Raw genomic sequence first — 18,505 nt, 5'->3', positions numbered from 1 at the left:
GCTCATATCTGATACAAGTTTCAGATCAACCCTGAATGTTTTATTGTCAATACTGCATATCCAACAAGGACACAAATAGACATACGTGAGACAAAAGACAATAGTGCAATAGTGATGGTGGTGAAAATAAGATATATATTATATAAAAGAACAGGAGACACTATATGTACAATACACAATACACATACGTAAGACAAAAGACAATGCAGTGCAATAGTGATGGGGGGGGGGGGGTCATTAACCCTTGTGTGGTGTTCATATTTTTGTTACTTGTTTACTTTGTTACTTGTATTTAATTCAGCAAAATTAAGCAATTTTACATTAAAATGCTTTACACATGCTTGCTTCACCTAAATTGCAAGCAATATAAACAGCTTACATGGTTAATATTTGCCCTTTACCTTTCTTAAAGGTGAAGGCGCACATATTAACCTTTCATTTGTCTAACAGAAATGTCACGGAATTCATTCGCTTGTCTTTATCTGCACAAATATTTTTGGCAAAGGCCACTGGCGACGTTCCCATTCCGTTTCTGTTTCAACTGAGAAGAAAAGTGTTTAAAAACTGAAGGCTATGTTGTTTTAGAGATTGATTTAGATGAATTTAGTTCATGAAAATGTGTTTTTTGTATCACTTTTTTTTTTCTCACCAATTTAGCTATGCCGATTATCCCACCCGCTCAGCTGTACTCTGCCTATAACTAGTAATTCCCTTACATCTGGAGGGTGGAGACTAGCACATGCCTCCTCTGATACATGTCAAGTCAGACTCCACCTCTTTTCTCACTGCTGCTGATGCAGCATTGCCGAGTAGCATCATAAGCGCAGCTACTCGGTTCCGATACATCAGCTCACAGGCGCCTCGTGCTGATCGACATCACCCTTTGGAGTGATGAGGGAAAAGAATGCCATCTACCCACCCAGAGAGAGCAAGGCTAATTGTGCTCTCTCAGGGCTCCAGCTGCTGATGGCAAGCTGCATGACTGGGATTGGAACCAGCGAGCTCCTGATCATAGTGGCAAATCCCTTCCAATTTTTTTTTTTTATTTAATTTCCATCATTGGTTGATACAATTTTCTTATTAAAGTAGGGCTGGGAAGTTAAACAAACTAATGTGATTCATCAAAGAACTGTTTTGCAGCTGATGCTTTATTATGATCACAATTTATAATGCATGATAAACATGGCTACAATGTGTTATACATTTTTATAAAATGTATAACACATTAATAGACATGACATTCATAGAAAGTCTTACCTAAAGTTCTATCTATTTTTTTCTAGTATTTGTAAATGGATGTTTTTGCAGTGTATTGCTTATTTTACATGATAACAGTATTTAGGGAAGAGCACATTATTGGGTAGAGATTGCAAAGGATAATGTATATGGCAAATATGAGCTCAGGGTGCCTCCGCCCATATTACTCTATTAAAACATGCATTTAAGGAAGGCATACAATTTGGTGTGTGTGTGTGTGTGTGTGTGTTTTTGCAGGATACTGGATGAGAACAGAATCACGTCTCTCCGACAGAAGTCTTTTGAAGGTCTGAAGTCTTTATTCTTCCTGTGAGTGCCTCATCCTTCACCAAACATCATCACACACGACACAACAAGACCCTCAGTGTGTGTGTGTGTGTGTGTGTGAAGGGGAGGAGTGGGGATGGTTGGGTGCTGAGGTGGCTAGGGATTAAAAAGACATGCATGATGGTGTGTGCTGTGTCAACAAAAATATAATTTTAATACATTGTATTTAAAGATATGAGGGTTTCTTTGAGCGAAAGAAACGCAAACCGCGTGTGTGTGTGTGTGTGTGTGTGTGTGTGTGTGTGTGTGTGTGTGTGTGTGTGTGTGTGTGTTTTCAGGTCTCTACTGAATAATTCTGTGGAGCAGTTACCCAAAACATCGCTCTGCTATGAGATGCCCCGCCTAAACTGGCTGTAAGTGGCAAGTTCTATATAATGTATTTTTGTGTCTCTGCTGTGTAAAGTGTATTATTGTGGTTTAATGATTTAAATGTTTAATAGTAGTTAATGGTACGTGTCTGTCTTGCTTAGTGAAAATGTGGTGCGTTTAGAGATAGCTGTGCTATTGGACATACGTAATTGGCTTGATCATTTTATTTTTTACTGTTGTTTCGGCTCGGAGCAAAACAAGCAAAAAAAAAGCTGTTTTTCAGCCCTGGTCTAAATACACTACAAAAACACAGTGGCTGTTCTTTCATCATAACTGATAAACTCAGGTATAGTGTACAACTCTGGAAAACATTAAGAGACAACTTCAGTTTTTGAATCAGTTTCTCTGATTTTGCTATTTATAGGTAGATGTTTGAGTAAAATGAACATTGTTGTACTCTGTATTGTATTCTGTCATTTAGAGCATTCAAGGATTCAAGAAGATTTTATTGTCATTCGCATCACATGTGGTAAATGAGGTGGGACGAAATTGTGATCTCAGAATAGAATAGAATAAAATAGACATCAAGATAAATACACAAAGAATAGGGAGAGTAGGCAGGTGGCAGCAACATGAAGTCCAGAGTGCAAGTTTGCTATAGCAGCATGATAGTGTGAATTAAGAGCATTTATTAGCAGAAAATGAGAAATGGCTGAAATAACCAAAAAGATGCAGAGCTTTCCGATCTCAAATAATGCAAAGAAAACAAGTTCATATTCATAAAGTTTTAAGAGCTCAGAAATCAATATTTGTTGGAATAATCAATGGATTTTAATCACAGTTTTCATGCATCTTGGCATGTTCTCCTCCACCAGTCTTACACACTGCTTTTGGATAACTTTATGCCACTCCCGGTGCAAAAATTCAAGCAGTTCAGTTTGATTTGATGGCTTGTGATCATCCATTTTTCTCTTGATTATATTTCAGAGGTTTTCAATGTGGTAAAATCAAAGAAACCTATCATTTTTAAGTGCATCTCTTATTTTTGTTCCAGAGCTGTAAGTTACTTAAGTTTAACACTAGAGAGTTTTCACACCTAAAAGTTGGTTTCATTTACACAATGAGTTTATTAAATAGACTGTCATCAACACCTACGTGGGCTGTGTGTCTCTGAACTTCACACTGATTGGTCTGTAGAATAGGCAAGTTCCTAACTTCCTGGCAGGATCCTCCTTATTTTTATTTATTTTTAATTAAAAAGATGCCCCAACACCAGGGGGTGAGGACTAGCACACGCCTCCTCAAACACATGTGAATTCAGACTGCACCTCTTTTCGAACTGCTGCTCACGTAGCATTTCCGAGTAGCATCACAGCTCACTCAGAAGAAAGCGCAGTGACTCAGTTCTGATACATTAGCTAACAGACACCTGAGCTGACCAGTGTTGCCCTGGGATTGAGAAAGAGCCATCTACCCACCCAGAGAGAGCATGGCCAACTGTGCTCTCTCAGACTACAGCTGCTGATGCCAGATTAAAACCAGCAATCTAACGATCATAGTGGCAGCTCCCTTTTTTATTTTTGTGTTTTAAAGGGTGTTAATCTGTAGTTAGAGTAGACACAGGAGCCACAAACGTTATCATATTAATATATACTGCTGCATGATGTGTGCGCAAGAATAGGAGTCCAATTTAGGCACGACACTGCTTATTTTTTTCTATGTATTGTTTAAAGACTGATGATAGTTGCATCAGATTCCAAACTATCACACTGCAAACAAACCAGACCATGGTTCATTCAGTTGATCTGGGCAAAAATCACCCCTCTTACAGCCTGCAGTCCTTTTGTTTATCTGCAGACTTTATAATTATCCTTTCATCATTATCCACCCTCAGTGGTAAGGACCCTACAAACACAGTTCCTGAAACTTACTCTGATTCTGTTTCTTTTCTTTTGGTGTTACTAAACATTAACACTGCCATAGGTCTAACCCTATCTGAGTTTCAGCAGGGCAGACAGACAGAACATTCAGCAGAACAGAGTAATTGTGGAAAATCTACAGAAGGCAACCGAAATAAAGTGGATCCAAATACTGTATAAAGCTGCGGAAGCACCCATTTTCCTCTCACTTGCTTATTTTTAGATTAAACAGAGTACATAGATTTATGTGTGTGTGTTTGTGTGTGTGTGTGTGTGTGTGTGTGTGTTTGTTTTCTTAGAGAGCTGGAAGGTAACAGGATTTCTTCTTTATGGTCATCCAGTTTCAAAAACTGCACTTCTCTCACAGTACTGTAAGTACCACACAAACATCACATTGTTAACTTTAACAGGCCCAAGAGCTACATTTTATTTTAGTTTCTATTTAGTTTTTATTTTAGAGTCCCACTTGTAGGGGCAGTTTCCCAGACAGATATTAAATCTAGTCCTGGAGATTCTCCAATAATGAAACATGCAGTCCAGAACTAGACTTAGGGCTCTATTTTAGCGATCTATTGCCCACCGGATAATTAGATGGATTTAGGGGCGTGTCGTGTGTCTTTGGTATCATGAGCACACAAAAAATTACTCCTTGTGCCGCTTAAAATGCGTAAAAGGCGTGTACTAATTCTCTTAATTAATCATGGGTGTGCTTTGGGCGTAACATGAAATAAACCAATCAGTGTGCCGGTTATCATTCCCTTTAAGAGTCAGGTGCGCTCTGACTTTGGCACATTCGTATCTTAACAGTGGCTGCTGGAAGGGAAGGACACAGAGAGCAGACGCAAAGACAAGTAATATTTATTTACAACAAAGAAACAATAAACAAAAAAACAGGAACACTGAATACAAACAGAGCACTACACGCAGCCGGAACAGACGCAACAACAAACAAGAACCGACAAACTAGCACTGGGCTTAAATACACACACAAGGCGGGAAAGGAAACAGGTAACACCTAGGTGATGGAATGTTGTCTAGGTTTATTTCAGTCAGTGGCACACCTGTGTTTTCCGCCGCCAAAATAGAAACACCCCAGATATTTACCTGAACACACCTCACTTCCAGACCATCACGGCCATCAGTGTAGATTTTTTCCTAAACTCGCCTAAAGACGTTTTTTTAACGGCACAGGCTCAAGGCGGAATACAATAGAGCCTCTAAATCTAAACCAAACGACATTTTTTTTTTTTGGCTCATAAACTGGATTGAAAATTGAAAATATACTTTTATATCACCATTTCTCAACCTGAGCCAGTAAAACTCAGACCTGTACACAAATTAAGTCCAGGAATTATCTAATCAGCTAATTGTGTGGCAGCAGCGCAATAGATATATTCATGCAAATGTGGTCCTGCAGCTTGGTGAGATGTTTATATCATCCATGTGATCTTAGTAATCTTTAGCGTTGCATAATTGTTGGTGACAGATGGGCTTCTTTGAATCTGCTGCTAAAACTGTTGCTCTCTTGGGTATTTTAGCACTACAGTCTCTAGAGTTTATTCAAAATGGTGCCATAAAGACAGTTCTGCATATGGAGCATCTTGTTGATGAGGCGGGTCAAGAGAGAATAAGCAGATTTGCAGGTTTGTAGGTTTGAGCTGTACTCTTATACAAGTACAAGTGTGGTGATAAAAGCATATAAATGCCACAGCTTATTTCAGTATTGTTGTTAAATGAATGTATATTCCTTCATGCTGATGGTTTTTGATCTCCAGACAGCTACTTTTCTGCTTCATGATCTGAGAAACATTTGTACTAAATGACTTTTCATGTCAGCGATGTGCAGAAAGGTGTCAGGATGGTGCTGTTCATCTGCTAGATTTCCCAGTCCAGTTCTTAAAAGCCAGTCAATATCTCGCTCGCTTCTGCTGGAGCTCCAGCACACCTGAGTCAGCTCATTAAAAGCTGTAAGGCTAGGTGAGACGGCTCAGGTGTGCTGGAAGCTGAAGAATGTCTACAGAAGATTGCTGCAGCGCTAACACACATGATTATATCACTCTACACTTGAAGCAAAAATGTATTTATTTTTTGGTACTAGAAACTTTTTAAAAAGTTTACGAGTCCACGAGTTAAAAAAACCCTTAACAGGCCATGATTTTTGTCAACAGTCTAGACATAGGCTAGACATTACATAAAAAGCTTTCAAGATTGAGAAGGAACATTACTGAAAAGCATAATTGTAATAGTAAGAGCAATATGAAAAAAATATATATTTGAAGTAAATCTGCTAATGTCAAAATATAATGCATAATGAATAAAACCATACAATTGTCTCTTTCCTGAACTTTATTTTAAAATCAATATTTCCATACAATATATCCCGTAATGGTAATAACGACGGGGGCGAGTAACACAAAAGTAACACAATAGTTACTTTTACTGGTAACTAGTTACTTTTATAGTGGAGTAACTCAGTTAGTAACTTTTTGGAGAAGTAACTAGCAACTATAACTTATTTCCTTTTTAAAGTAACGTGCCCAACACTGAGTATATCAATACAAAATCAAATAGTTAATGTCCTCCAAACCTCTAGTTTTGTTGAATGTCAATTTTTTATGTCGATTTTTAACCCTGTAGAATTTGGGTTGATTCCTGTTACTGATCTGGAATTATTAAGTGGAGTAGAGAGAGAACAGGCAGCTTCTCTTCTTCTAAGTGTCCTGTTGAAGATTTCAAAGCCCTCAAATTTTCCAAATGTAAAAAATGTATTTTACTGCAGAAAAAAAAGGGTTTTGTATCGCCTTCACCTGTAGCCCGTACACGGGAAAAGGCATGTAGTACCAGTTTAAAGTTTAAGACTTGTCTGTATTTTAAGTAAAGTACCTTCCGAAAAAGAGCAAAAGAGTGTCCAAACCTTAGACACACTTGGCTTGGCACTCCAAGCACAGATAAATCGAGTAAGCCATAGAAATACTCAAAGGAAAACCCCTGTGTTTCCTCACTGTATCTTTATAAATGGAAGAAATCTTAACCTAAAGCAGCCAACATGTTTGAATGACCTTTAGGTAACATTCAGCAAAAATGTCATCACTCTCGCTTTCATCCCGTCTCCTCCTTTATCTCACCATTACTCCAGGATTTAAAATCTCACCAATTCCTCTTCCAATCTTTATGGGACTGTTTTTTAGAGCTGAGAGGGCAGAATGTTCTCTCACACATTGACAAGTTTGTTTTCACGCACTTTCAGTGCAGTCATACAGAAGTACCTGTATGCAGGGTTGCCAGGTCCTACAAAAATATCCCCCAAAAACACCCTCCCTTCAGAAGCTTAAACTGGTCCAAAACATATGTTTGTCACACAATTGAAGCAAATGATGAAACAAAACGACTTAGTGTACGACTTAGTATTTTGTTTTTTAAGAGATGTATTATCAGTATTGCTATTTATCTTAAACAATACAGTTGAATTAGTTCAATTAGCCAGTCAAGAACATTTAATAGTGACATAATTAGCAAAAAAAGAACTTCTTTCCCCTCCTGAACTCTCTTCTCTCCTCTTTAACATTTTTTTCTTTACTTTGTGATTGTGGTTACGTTGTGATCTCTCTCTCTCTCTCTCTCTCTCTCTCTCTCTCTCTCTCTTTCCCGCTCTCCTTTTCTCGCTGTCCCCTATGCCGTTATGTTCTCCTTGTTCTTATTGTTGTACAACACCCACTTTTTAGTTTTGCGGTCGCTGTAATTTTAGTAAAAGTAGCCAAAATTTTCACCTGCGACTGTATTTTCAAACAAGCCGATTTTGCGTGAAAAACGCAAACCTGGCAACTCTGCCTGTATGTAGTGCCTATATCTAGTAATAATGTGCCTTGTGTTTGTTATATGTTTGGCTCCTTATAGTTTTATTCTATATCGTTTTGATGTGTTCCCCTCCAATTTAGTTTTAGGTTGTTCTCAACAAAGGAAACTGTAAAAAAAAAGAAAATATTTAGTTACTGTTGAACAGCCAACTGTCCACAGAAAACTTTAACAGACCACAGGATAGCAGCCATTAAGGGCAGAATGTATGTACTGTATTTTTCAGACAATAAGCTGCACTTAAAATCCTTTAATTTTCCTACAAATCATCAGTGCACCTTATGTATAAATTTTACCAGTCAGATATTAAGGAGCAGTAAAGACACTTCACTGAATTGCATAGTTAAATGGTGAGTTTTTAGCGGACTTTATCCAACTTTAAAGCTGGGTGTAGCAGCATTAGCATTAGCCGCTAACCATAGCGCTAGCACTTTTACTGCTCAGAAGCAAATATATCAGACTATATTCTGTGTGTTTACCATGTTAAAACAAGCTACTTAGGATGAACCGCTAGCTGATAGTACCCTGGTTCCTCAGTCTAGCGGCATTTTTTAGGAATTGCAGTTTTGTTTCCTTAGGTGCTTTCTCTAGCTTCCTCATTAGAAGGGAAACATGGCGACACCATTGCTTACTTTGATGTAGGCATACTTACTAGTGTCGTCTACTGCACCTTTTAATCCGGTGCGCCTTATGCATGAAAATAGACCAGAAAATAGACATTCATTGATAGTGGGCCTTATAATCCCGTGCAGGGATCTATTCAGAGTCTAGCTGGTAAGGGTACTTACAGTTAGGCCTCTTGTCCTGCTTCTTCTCAAATTCCAAATATTCCACATATTGTATCACACATACAAAAAACCAACCTGAGAGCACTGAAGAAAAATGGGCTATAAATACATAGTGAAGAGGAACAGGAAACAAGAAACACCTGGAACAAGTAACAAGGGGGCGGAGTAACAAAAATAACAAAAATCACACAGGTGACAACACTAAACAGAGCCTTGTGCTGAGGAGCACATGGGTGAAAAACACAGAGACAGACCAGGAAAGATACTGAACAGGACGAAAACGTGGAAACTATATATCATTTCAGTACATTTTAGTTCGTTTTATTAGTTTTAGTTAACTAGTTTCACTATTTCGTTCATTTTTGTTAATGTTAATAACATTTATTCTCTCTTCTGTCAGTTTCTAAAACACCCCACAAGGGCTAAATCAATAAAGAATTCATGGATATAGATGAGTGAGGTTAAACATGGATCTAATATAGTCCATTTGTGGTCCCTGCTGTCCGTATAGAGTGTCCAAATTGGCTTGAACCAGTCAGACAGTCCATCTTATCAATGGAATGATGGACTCATCCACCTGCATCTGTAAAGAAATCCCCCTAGCAGTGCAGTCTGTGTTGGAGTAGTGGAAGAACATGATGTTCTCACTGCTGTCTCGTAGACTCTAGTGGGCGTATGATTTGCTCAGCAAGTAGATGCCTGCATCATCCTCTCCAATACCATCCTGGTAGTGGGTCTCAGGTGAGCGAGAACCTGCCTCTACAGTACTATCTTCACCACTTGGCATGTCAGAGCATGCGTTTTCCTGGAGACAGGAACCACAAGACCACGTTTTCCTCTTTCCAGACTGCAGCTCAGATCAAAAAATGCGCTGACAGATTCCCCACTGCTGCTCAGCACACAGTTTCAGTACTTTAAACTCCACACCATCTGCTCCTGTGGCTTCACGCCGTTGGAATTTGGTCAGTTACTTCTACACCTGATCAGCAGTGAAAATAGACTCTGTGTCTCTGGACTGCTGAGGAGTGCCTGGGTGAAGATTGGAGGTGTTTGTCACAGTCAGGGACTGCAGGTGATCAGATGTGTGAATGTTTTTGGGGTGAAGAGAGGGAGAGGCAGGGACTGAGAGTGGACTCTGCTGTTGTTGTGGGAAGGTGTTAAGCTGTGAAGGAGACAGAAATGGTGTAGAGGACAGTGGAGAAGAGGAGGGGGCATTATCAATCCATGAAAAGAAGTCATTCTTAAATAACTCGTTGACCTCCACAGATCTGACTTTGTTTGTTAAAGCCTGAACTGTTTCTATATGTTCTAACTCTAACTCCAGCTTGTTTAATGCCCTAAAAGTGTTCTGGACTCTTCTGTCATGTCCTTGTCCTGGCCCTTGTCAGCTTCCATGTCCCTTGTCACCCTCATGGCACATGGCTCTCCATGTCTCTCTTTCTCTCTGCCCATGCCTTCAATGTAGTGTTTTCAACTCCTCAGTAAGGAAAGTAGCTATTGGCTGTCCTAAAAGTCGCCAGAAGTCTCTAAATGACGTCATCGCCTAATTTGCATAATACGTGTTCTTAAAGCTGTAAAGTATAAACGTTGTGGGAGTGGAAAATAGTGAGTAAAAAACACCCTAAACATGTTAGAAATGTAACACTTCTCACTTCTTCCTGCAATTGGGTTCAACAACCCTCTGGGCTGGAGAGCTACTAGTCTGCAGCACTCCATCACATTACACTCCTTCCCATTTTCCTAAACATATCTATTTTTTTGTGGCTTGGAAAATAAATGGCCCGCGGCCAAACTTAATTTGCCGATCCCTGGTGTAGGCTTACGTTACTGAATGAACTCTGAGCTGATGTATTTGTAAGATGAGAATAGATTTTCTCCATTGAAAAACTGAAACACAAAGATTTGTAGACCAAACTTCAATAACTTCAATGACCTCAAAATCTGTGTTGGATGTTATGGACTACCTCCAGAGACACAAGCTGAAGGGTTTTTTCAGGGACTTTACAGTTCCCCAACCTGAACATTCTCAAATATGATGTGAATAGACTTAAAAGAGCAGAAAGCAGTGCAAGCAAGTCATCTCTAAAGTCTCCCAGAACAAGAAATCTTTTTCCAGAAGAAATTGGTGCAAAGCCAATAAACAGAACTGAAAAAGTCTTGCATTTATAACCTGTAATACTTGCCAAAAGGCAATACGTTTTGTGATACTTGCTACTAAGTATTGGCCATGCAGTATGTTCAAGCTTTCACTTAAAAAAATAAATATGAAAAGAAGAAAAAAAAAATATCTTAAAACTTCTTATGAATAGCATGTCTATTAGACTCTATAATGATGGTTCTTGATGCTGTGCTGTTTGAGGGTTCTTAGATCACAGACATCTCAAGTCCCCCGGACCTGTACTGAAGTTAGTGAACTTTTATCTGACTTGTGAACATTAGGGAGCCGTTATTGATATACGGTAGGCTCCCACAACTTCCAGGAATTACATACTGAAATTCCAGCACACCTGTTTCGTAACGTGTTCCATATCTAAAATTCAGAAATGGATGTATATTAATAAATCAGATTGAGTCACCTAGACAAAACAATATGTTTTTTTGGTTTCATACTCTCTGCATGTCTGCACTGAAAAGTTAGAAAAAGTAAATAAAAAGTTTTTATTGTTTTCTTCTTTTGCTTTTCCACATGGTCCCACTTTTTTCTGATTTGAGGTTGTAAATGCAAGTATCAGTAAAGCTACATGTAATAAACAGCTCTAACCATAACCTTAGGAAGCACTTCACAATATCAGGATTGGTTCTGATATTGTTTCCGTTCCTGGCAATAAATAAAACACACACACACACACAGTCGAGTACTGAGGAGAAAATAAACACTGCAATGGAGTGCGTAAACAAATCACGATGAACTCCAACTCTTTAAATAGAGTGGAGACACGCAGAATGAATGTCATCACCCTAACTGAGTACACACACCCCACACACACAGTCATTACCTCGCTGAATCACTAGATAATGAGGCCAACCAGGGGGCCACTGCTTCAATTACAGACCACACACACACACACACAGACACACACACACAATGCTTAAGAGTTCGGCTGTTCATCTGTTGCTATGATTTTCTCCATAGAGGCTTAATTACAGAAGGTCAAGAGTAAAATGACTAACAAGAAGTAATAACAATATGTATTATTGAAAGGATTATATTTCAATAGCAAATGCGCCGCGCAGCAGATGAAATAATCAGGATCACACAGAATAAACAAAACAATGCGCTCTCGCAATACAAAAGATGATAATTGCACAAAGCCATAGCATGAACAACAGGCAGAAGTGGTGTAAGTTTTCATGCCAGATTCTTCATAAAATCTATGGAATAAGGTTTATAAGAATCTGCAGTCATTTGAACAATATGCAAAATCTGCTGTTATCGGAGCTGCACTGAAGATGATCTTTGTTAAATACACTTCTAATGTCTAAAAGGATCAAAAGCCCTATACGGGTAGGATTAGTTTCTCAGGGGGTCCTGGGGTAATTCTCTCTTTTATGGGGGTCCTCTGTGATTTTATTCCTGTCTGAAACAATCATGTACGTGTTTTTCTCAGACGTCTTCTGAGAAAATTACAGGCTGAATTACCTACAGTTTTTCTCTGAATTCCGTGGTCCTACAGTAATTTTATTCCCGTCCGGATCCACATGTCTGAGTCTCATGTTTCGTCACCTCGCATTTAATAAAATAACTATTTTGCCACTGCCACACACCGTGATTACACTTTGGGCGTGTTTTTCTATAGAGATCCATGTAAACACAACTTTCGAATTGTTGCTGAAATTTCGCTTTGCCCCAAACCCAAGGAAATTAGAGTAAGCGTCTCTTCTCTGCTCCAGTGTCTTTTAGAGCGTATAGACGCCGACATTTCGCTGAGTCAAGACAAGACTGAGTCCAAGACAAGACTGAGTACCAACACTCTTAGGTCCTAGGCAAGACTGAGTACGAACACTCTCACGTCCAAGACGAGACTGAGTACAAACACTCTCAGGTCCAAGACAAGACTGAGTACAAACATTCTCAGGTCCAAGACAAGACTGAGTACAAACACTCTCAGGTTCAAGACAAGACTGAGTTCAAACACTCTCAGGTCCAAAACAAGACTGAGTATGAACACTCTCAGGTCCAAAACAAGACTGAGTATGAACACTCTCAGGTCCTAGACAAGACTGAGTACTAACACTCTTAGGTCTAAGACAAGACTGAGTACGAACACTCTTAGGTCCAAGACAAGACTGAGTACGAGCACTCTCAGGTCCAAGACAAGACTGAGTACGAACACTCTCAGGTCCAAGACAAGACTGAGCACAAACATTCTCAGGTCCAAGACAAGACTGAGCACAAACATTCTCAGGTCCAAGACAAGACTGAGTACCAACACTCTTAGGTCCAAGACAAGACTGAGTACAAACACTCTCAGGTCCAAGACAATACTGAGTACAAACACTCTCAGGTCCAAGACAAGACTGAGTACAAACACTCTCAGGTCCAAGACAAGACTGTGTACAAACACTCTCAGGTCCAAGACAAGACTGAGTACCAACACTCTCAGGTCCTAGGCAAGACTGAGTACAAACACTCTCAGGTCCAAGACAAGACTGAGTACAAACACTCTCAGGTCTAAGATAAGACTGAGTACAAACACTCTCAGGTCTAAGACAAGACTGAGTACAAACACTCTCAGGTCTAAGACAAGACTGAGTACAAACACTCTCAGGTCTAAGATAAGACTGAGTACAAACACTCTCAGGTCTAAGACAAGACTGAGTACCAACACTCTTAGGTCCAAGACAAGACTGAGTACAAACACTCTCAGGTCTAAGATAAGACTGAGTACAAACACTCTCAGGTCTAAGACAAGACTGAATACTAACACTCTCAGGTCCAAGACAAGACTGAGTACAAACACTCTCAGGTCCAAGACAATACTGAGTACAAACACTCTCAGGTCCAAGACAAGACTGAGTACGAACACTCTCAGGTCCAAGACAAGACTGAGTACAAACACTCTCAGGTCCAAGACAATACTGAGTACGAACACTCAGGTCTAAGACAAGACAAGACTGAGTACAAAAACTCTCAGGTCTAAGATAAGACTGAGTACAAACACTCTCAGGTCAAAATCAAAACACGTCCGTATAGCAACCAGGACTTGAAAATTGGACTAAAATCGTCAAAAATGTCAGTTTGTTGCATTACTGATGTAAGCAATAACATGTTTTCATATATTTTTCATTCGTGAGATTTCCATATTATGCAAAAAATAAATTACAAGTAAAATATTGTAAAATATTTATAGGAATATAAACATGTTTTACAAGTGCTACAGTGTCAGTCACTGTCAGACTTTCAGACTCCAGAATTAAACAGCATACCTAATATGAGAAAATGCAGCCCATTAAAGAGCAGGAAAGTGAACACGAGAATATTTGTTCACTTTGAAGAGTTTGAAGATGTCGGTCTGGGCTGGCCGTCTTGCTTCCGGTTTCTCACACTGATCTGCGAGTTGGAATTCGATGCAGATTTGATTCGGCTGAATAATTTAAACCTGAGTCCCGGAAGATTAAAGGCGGACGGAATAAATAAATCACTTTGTGTCGTACATATTCATCACGAGTATCGCCAATTCCACACTGAATCAGGACTCCGCTTTGATATGTGCTGCTGGTGTGTACTGGAGGTCTGCTGATTTGAGGTGTGTGTGTGTGTGTATGTGTGTGTTTGGGGCCGGTGTGGGTCCTGGATGTTCCCCTCAGGCTGTTGAGCAAACCCAAAGCCTCCCAGCTTCACACCCACACACTTGAAAGGAATGAAGGTAATCAGCCTAGAGGCTGACTGTGCTAATGAAGGGTCAGACAGTCACATGTTCACTTCTAGACACTTCAGTGAGCTGCGCAGACACACACACACACGCCATTCCAAAGAACCCTAATGTGCTTACCCAGGCGTGTTTAATTGTTTATTGTTTGAGCTTTGAGCACCTAGACTTGATTCTAGGCTTTTGATCAAATCTGTCAGCATGTGGACCAGAGTCAAGCCAAGTTAACTGCGAGAGAGAAGTGATGAGCTTAGCAACCACCAGAGCTGATGATGGAAAACAACTCCCACCCTAACGAAGACAAATCTACATGCACCTGCTTACAGACATTAATGAAGTAATTAAATGCTTCAGAGTATTAAAGAACCCTGCTGAGTACTGGAAGAGTGTCATAGACACCTGAGAACATAATTCACTTCTGTCAGAATGATGATAAAAGTAAAGCGTGGAGGCTAACACTCAAATACACTCAATAATCCGATTTACCGTATTTTTCGGACTATAAGGCGCACTTAAAAACTTTTAATTTTCACAAAAATTGACAGTGCGTCTTATAATACGGTGCGCCTTTTGTATGGATTTTACCCGTCAGGTTGTAAGGAGCAGTAAACACACACTCGGTGCAGCGTTATAGAGAGTTTCAGTGCTATACAGAGTCCAGAGCCGTGCAGCTCCGAGGCTGGAGCAGCAATAGCATTAGCTAGCTTATTCACTGTTCAGAGATCAGTATTATCTAAATTATCTAAAGTAAACACACACTCGTGCAGAGCCGTGCAGCTCCGTGGCTGGAGCAGCAATAGCATTAGCTAGATGCTAACCGCTAAGCTAGCTAGCTTTTTCACTGTTCAGAGATCAGTATTATCTAAATTTAGTACTTTTAATACTGCTGGAGCAGTATTATTAGAGTTAGATGCTAATCGCTAAGCGTTCACCGTTCAGAGGTGAGTTATCAGCCTGTAAGTCTGTGCTGCTTTGCCTGGCTAGCATTAGGTAGATGCTAAGCGCTAACTCTCTCAGAGGTGAGTTTTATCAGCCTGTAATCTGCTTGTTTACCGTGTTAAAACAAGCTACGGGGGACGAATCGCTAGCTAATATCTCACTGTCTTACCAGAACACGCAGGATTACTCAGTGTAACGCTGTCGTTTAAGTTTGGGTTAACTTTACTAGTTTAGGGGACTAGCTAGCGTGCTAGCGGATAGCTATGCTAACGCTGGTGCAGCAAGCCTTAGTGGACATCTGGAAATCTAAGCTTACTGTAAATAAACTGAAGCACGTTACTCACCCAAATAAACAGTTTTCAGGAGAGGAATCTGTGTAGATTAATATCCAGCACTCGTTTGACTTTGAAATAGCTAGATTTGTATACTGAGACGCTCCACCGGCAAGACACCCCCACCCCCCCCGTGGGGGAAGGGAAACATGGCGCCACCCCTGTTCACTTTGATATAGGCACCCTTTCTAGTGTCACTTGACGCGCCTTATAATGCGATGCGCCCTATGTATGGAAAAATAGCAGAAAATAGGCGTTCTTTGATAGTGCGTCTTATAATACGGTGCGCCTTATAGTCCGAAAAATACGGTATATGGATCCGATTTCTGCATTTTTCTGATTATTAGAGTGGTTACGCACCTAAGTTTATTACTTAAATCTAGTTAATGAGTTTGGTATGAACAGTGAATTTGCATGAGAAAAAGCAGCACAGATTATTTAAACAAATGCAAATAAACATAAATACAGTAAAAGTAATAAGAAATTATTATTTTTTTTAAAGTAGTTGGCATATTCCACCAAATCTGTGCAATTTCCGTCCCCAGTAAATTACATGTATAAATGTGCACAAAAAAAAAACTTTAAAATGTATTTTACAATTAAGCCTATTAACAGTAACAGTATTGACTGTCAGTAACAGAGTAACAGGGGTGAGTTCCTGTAACACGGGTGAGTGCCATTAACAGTAGTGGGTGCCAGTAACAAGTTTTTTTAAAATAGTTACAACAATCAAATGGCACCCATTTAGAGGAATGGCCCAGTTAATCTGAATTCATTTCGCTTACAGAATCCGATAGAAGTGTTTTTATACACAGACTATTTAACAATCTGATGATAACCTCTGTTTACACAATCCAAAATGATGAGCATGTGCAGAATACCACTTTCTATAAACATTTTCTGTGTTTCGCTCCTGTTTGTTGTTTTTATTGAACTAAATGGCAAACTCAGAAAAATGTTCTTTGTCTTCATTTATTAAAGTGAAAAAAATAAAAGTGCTGGCGGGAGGGAGATACCAGTACCACTCTTCCTAGTGATAAAATTCTCAGAAATTGAGTGGAAGCAAAGTCTCTGTTTGACTCGGCAGTCACTGCTGATTTTATGAAAGATTATCTGACCCCCTGCAGAACATAGCGTACCTTTAGGCTACTTTTCCACCGCATGCAGCTCTTAAATCTCCGGCCGCTTCCTTTACCATCACCTCGCTGCCTGAGCGCATCTATCTACAGCGCAGGGTGCGGGGAACTGTCAATCATGAAGCCACGTATAAAAAATATATTTAAAAATTCTGGTTCAAAAATGAGTTTTTGAGTTTGATGTTTTTGTGAAGTATGACTGGAATGTACACAGTGTATCTAATATTTGCCATATTTGTAACCAAATTAAGTTGATAAAATAGCTGTGTGATTCTATTGTAAATAAAGTCAAGTCAAGTCAAAAGGAGTACAGGAGTGTCAGCAAATATTGCTAAAGGGAATAGAGACATTTCAGTTCCAGTGTGTGAAGAGTGGGAGGGGGGTCAGTTCAGTTCTGTGTGAGTGTGTTGGTTATGTGTAGGGGGGTTCAGCTTCGTTTTTGTGTGTTGAGGAGTCTTGACTGCCTGGTGGAAGAAGCTGTTGCAGAGTCTGGTAGAGGAGGCTCTGTGTGTTGAGGAGTGTGACTGCCTGGTGGAAGAAGCTGTTGCAGAGTCTGATAGTGGAGTCTCTGTGTGTTGAGGAGTCTGACTGCCAGGTGAAAGAAGCTGTTGCAGAGTCTGGTAGTGGAGGCTCTGTGTGTTGAGGAGTCTGACTGCCTGGTGGAAGAAGCTGTTGCAGAGTCTAGTAGTGGCGGCTCTGTGTTGAGGAGTCTGACTGGTGGGTAAGAGCCAGGTGGAGTGCTGTTCAGATGGCATCATCTGTTCATCGGTTTGGACGATACGCAAACTGAAGTGGGTCCAGAGAGGAGGGGAGCACTGTATTTAGCTCTATCTATTTTCACATCAATTTTCAAGTCTGAATAATAAAAAAACCTGAACTGGATATATTGATGTGTATGTTTTATGCAGAGCTGTGAGCCCCAGTAATAAAGGTATTCACATATACAAACACTGCAAAGCACAGTTCCTGCATATTAAGCTCAATTTTAGATGTATAGTACGAACTGCATTAATGCAATTATAATAAAAATAATAGTTTTGCCAATAAAAGTCATTTTCTGAAAGATGTTTTGTATTGAATTCACTTTTTTGTGACTTTTTGGAGAAAAAGTTTGCAAGTCTCACAGACAGTGTTTGATATTGAGATTTGTGCAGACTGGTAAATCCACCAGAGGGTTGAGTGTTAAAAAACTGGAGTGTACATAAACCGTACATAATTCTATCAGAAACTCTCTTTCAGTGCACTTGACTTTCAGATCAACCTGGACGTGACTTCATTCAAATCCGAGTGGGAAACTCAAATCCCTGTGTGAAATCATTTTATCATGGAGGCAGATGGTAAATAAGAGGAGAGGGTTGCCAGGTATTTCAGACTGAACTCAAACGCGAATTCAAACTGAATCTCCAAATCCAGTCTTACGTCACGCTGAAGAAACTCGAGTCTATCTCTCAGGCGTGTTCAGAGGAACAAAGCAACATCAAATACATCAGGTGTTGCAATACCACCAGACCATCAGATTATATAAGCAACACACACTCACTCTCTGGCCACTTTATTAGAAACATCTACACCTTGTGCTTCCTCTCACACTCTGGCCACTTTATTAGAAACACCTTCTGCATTGTGCTTCCACTCACTCTCTGGCCACTTTATTAGAAACATCTACACCTTGTGCTTCCTCTCACACTCTGGCCACTTTATTAGAAACACCTTCTGCATTGTGCTTCCACTCACTCTCTGGCCACTTTATTAGAAACACCTACCACCTTGTGCTTC

General features: G+C 39.8%; 1 protein-coding gene across 2 annotated transcripts in view; it reads left to right on the top strand.

Moving 5' to 3' along the window:
• rxfp2l (relaxin family peptide receptor 2, like) overlaps positions 1-18,505 on the top strand; it is a 319,695-nt gene that overhangs the window by 238,056 nt on the left and 63,134 nt on the right. For both annotated transcript variants that reach the window (XM_022685114.2, XM_022685107.2), the window contains 3 exons: positions 1,495-1,566; positions 1,863-1,937; positions 4,112-4,183. In XM_022685114.2, the coding sequence (XP_022540835.2) occupies positions 1,495-1,566; positions 1,863-1,937; positions 4,112-4,183 (219 nt within the window). The remainder of the gene's footprint in view (positions 1-1,494; positions 1,567-1,862; positions 1,938-4,111; positions 4,184-18,505) is intronic.

The sequence above is a fragment of the Astyanax mexicanus genome, chromosome 1 (genome assembly GCF_023375975.1).
Source record: "Astyanax mexicanus isolate ESR-SI-001 chromosome 1, AstMex3_surface, whole genome shotgun sequence".
NCBI classification, from domain to species: Eukaryota; Metazoa; Chordata; class Actinopteri; order Characiformes; family Acestrorhamphidae; genus Astyanax; species Astyanax mexicanus.
Note: the sequence above shows the minus strand (reverse complement) of the source record. Positions and strands in the feature narration are given on the sequence as shown.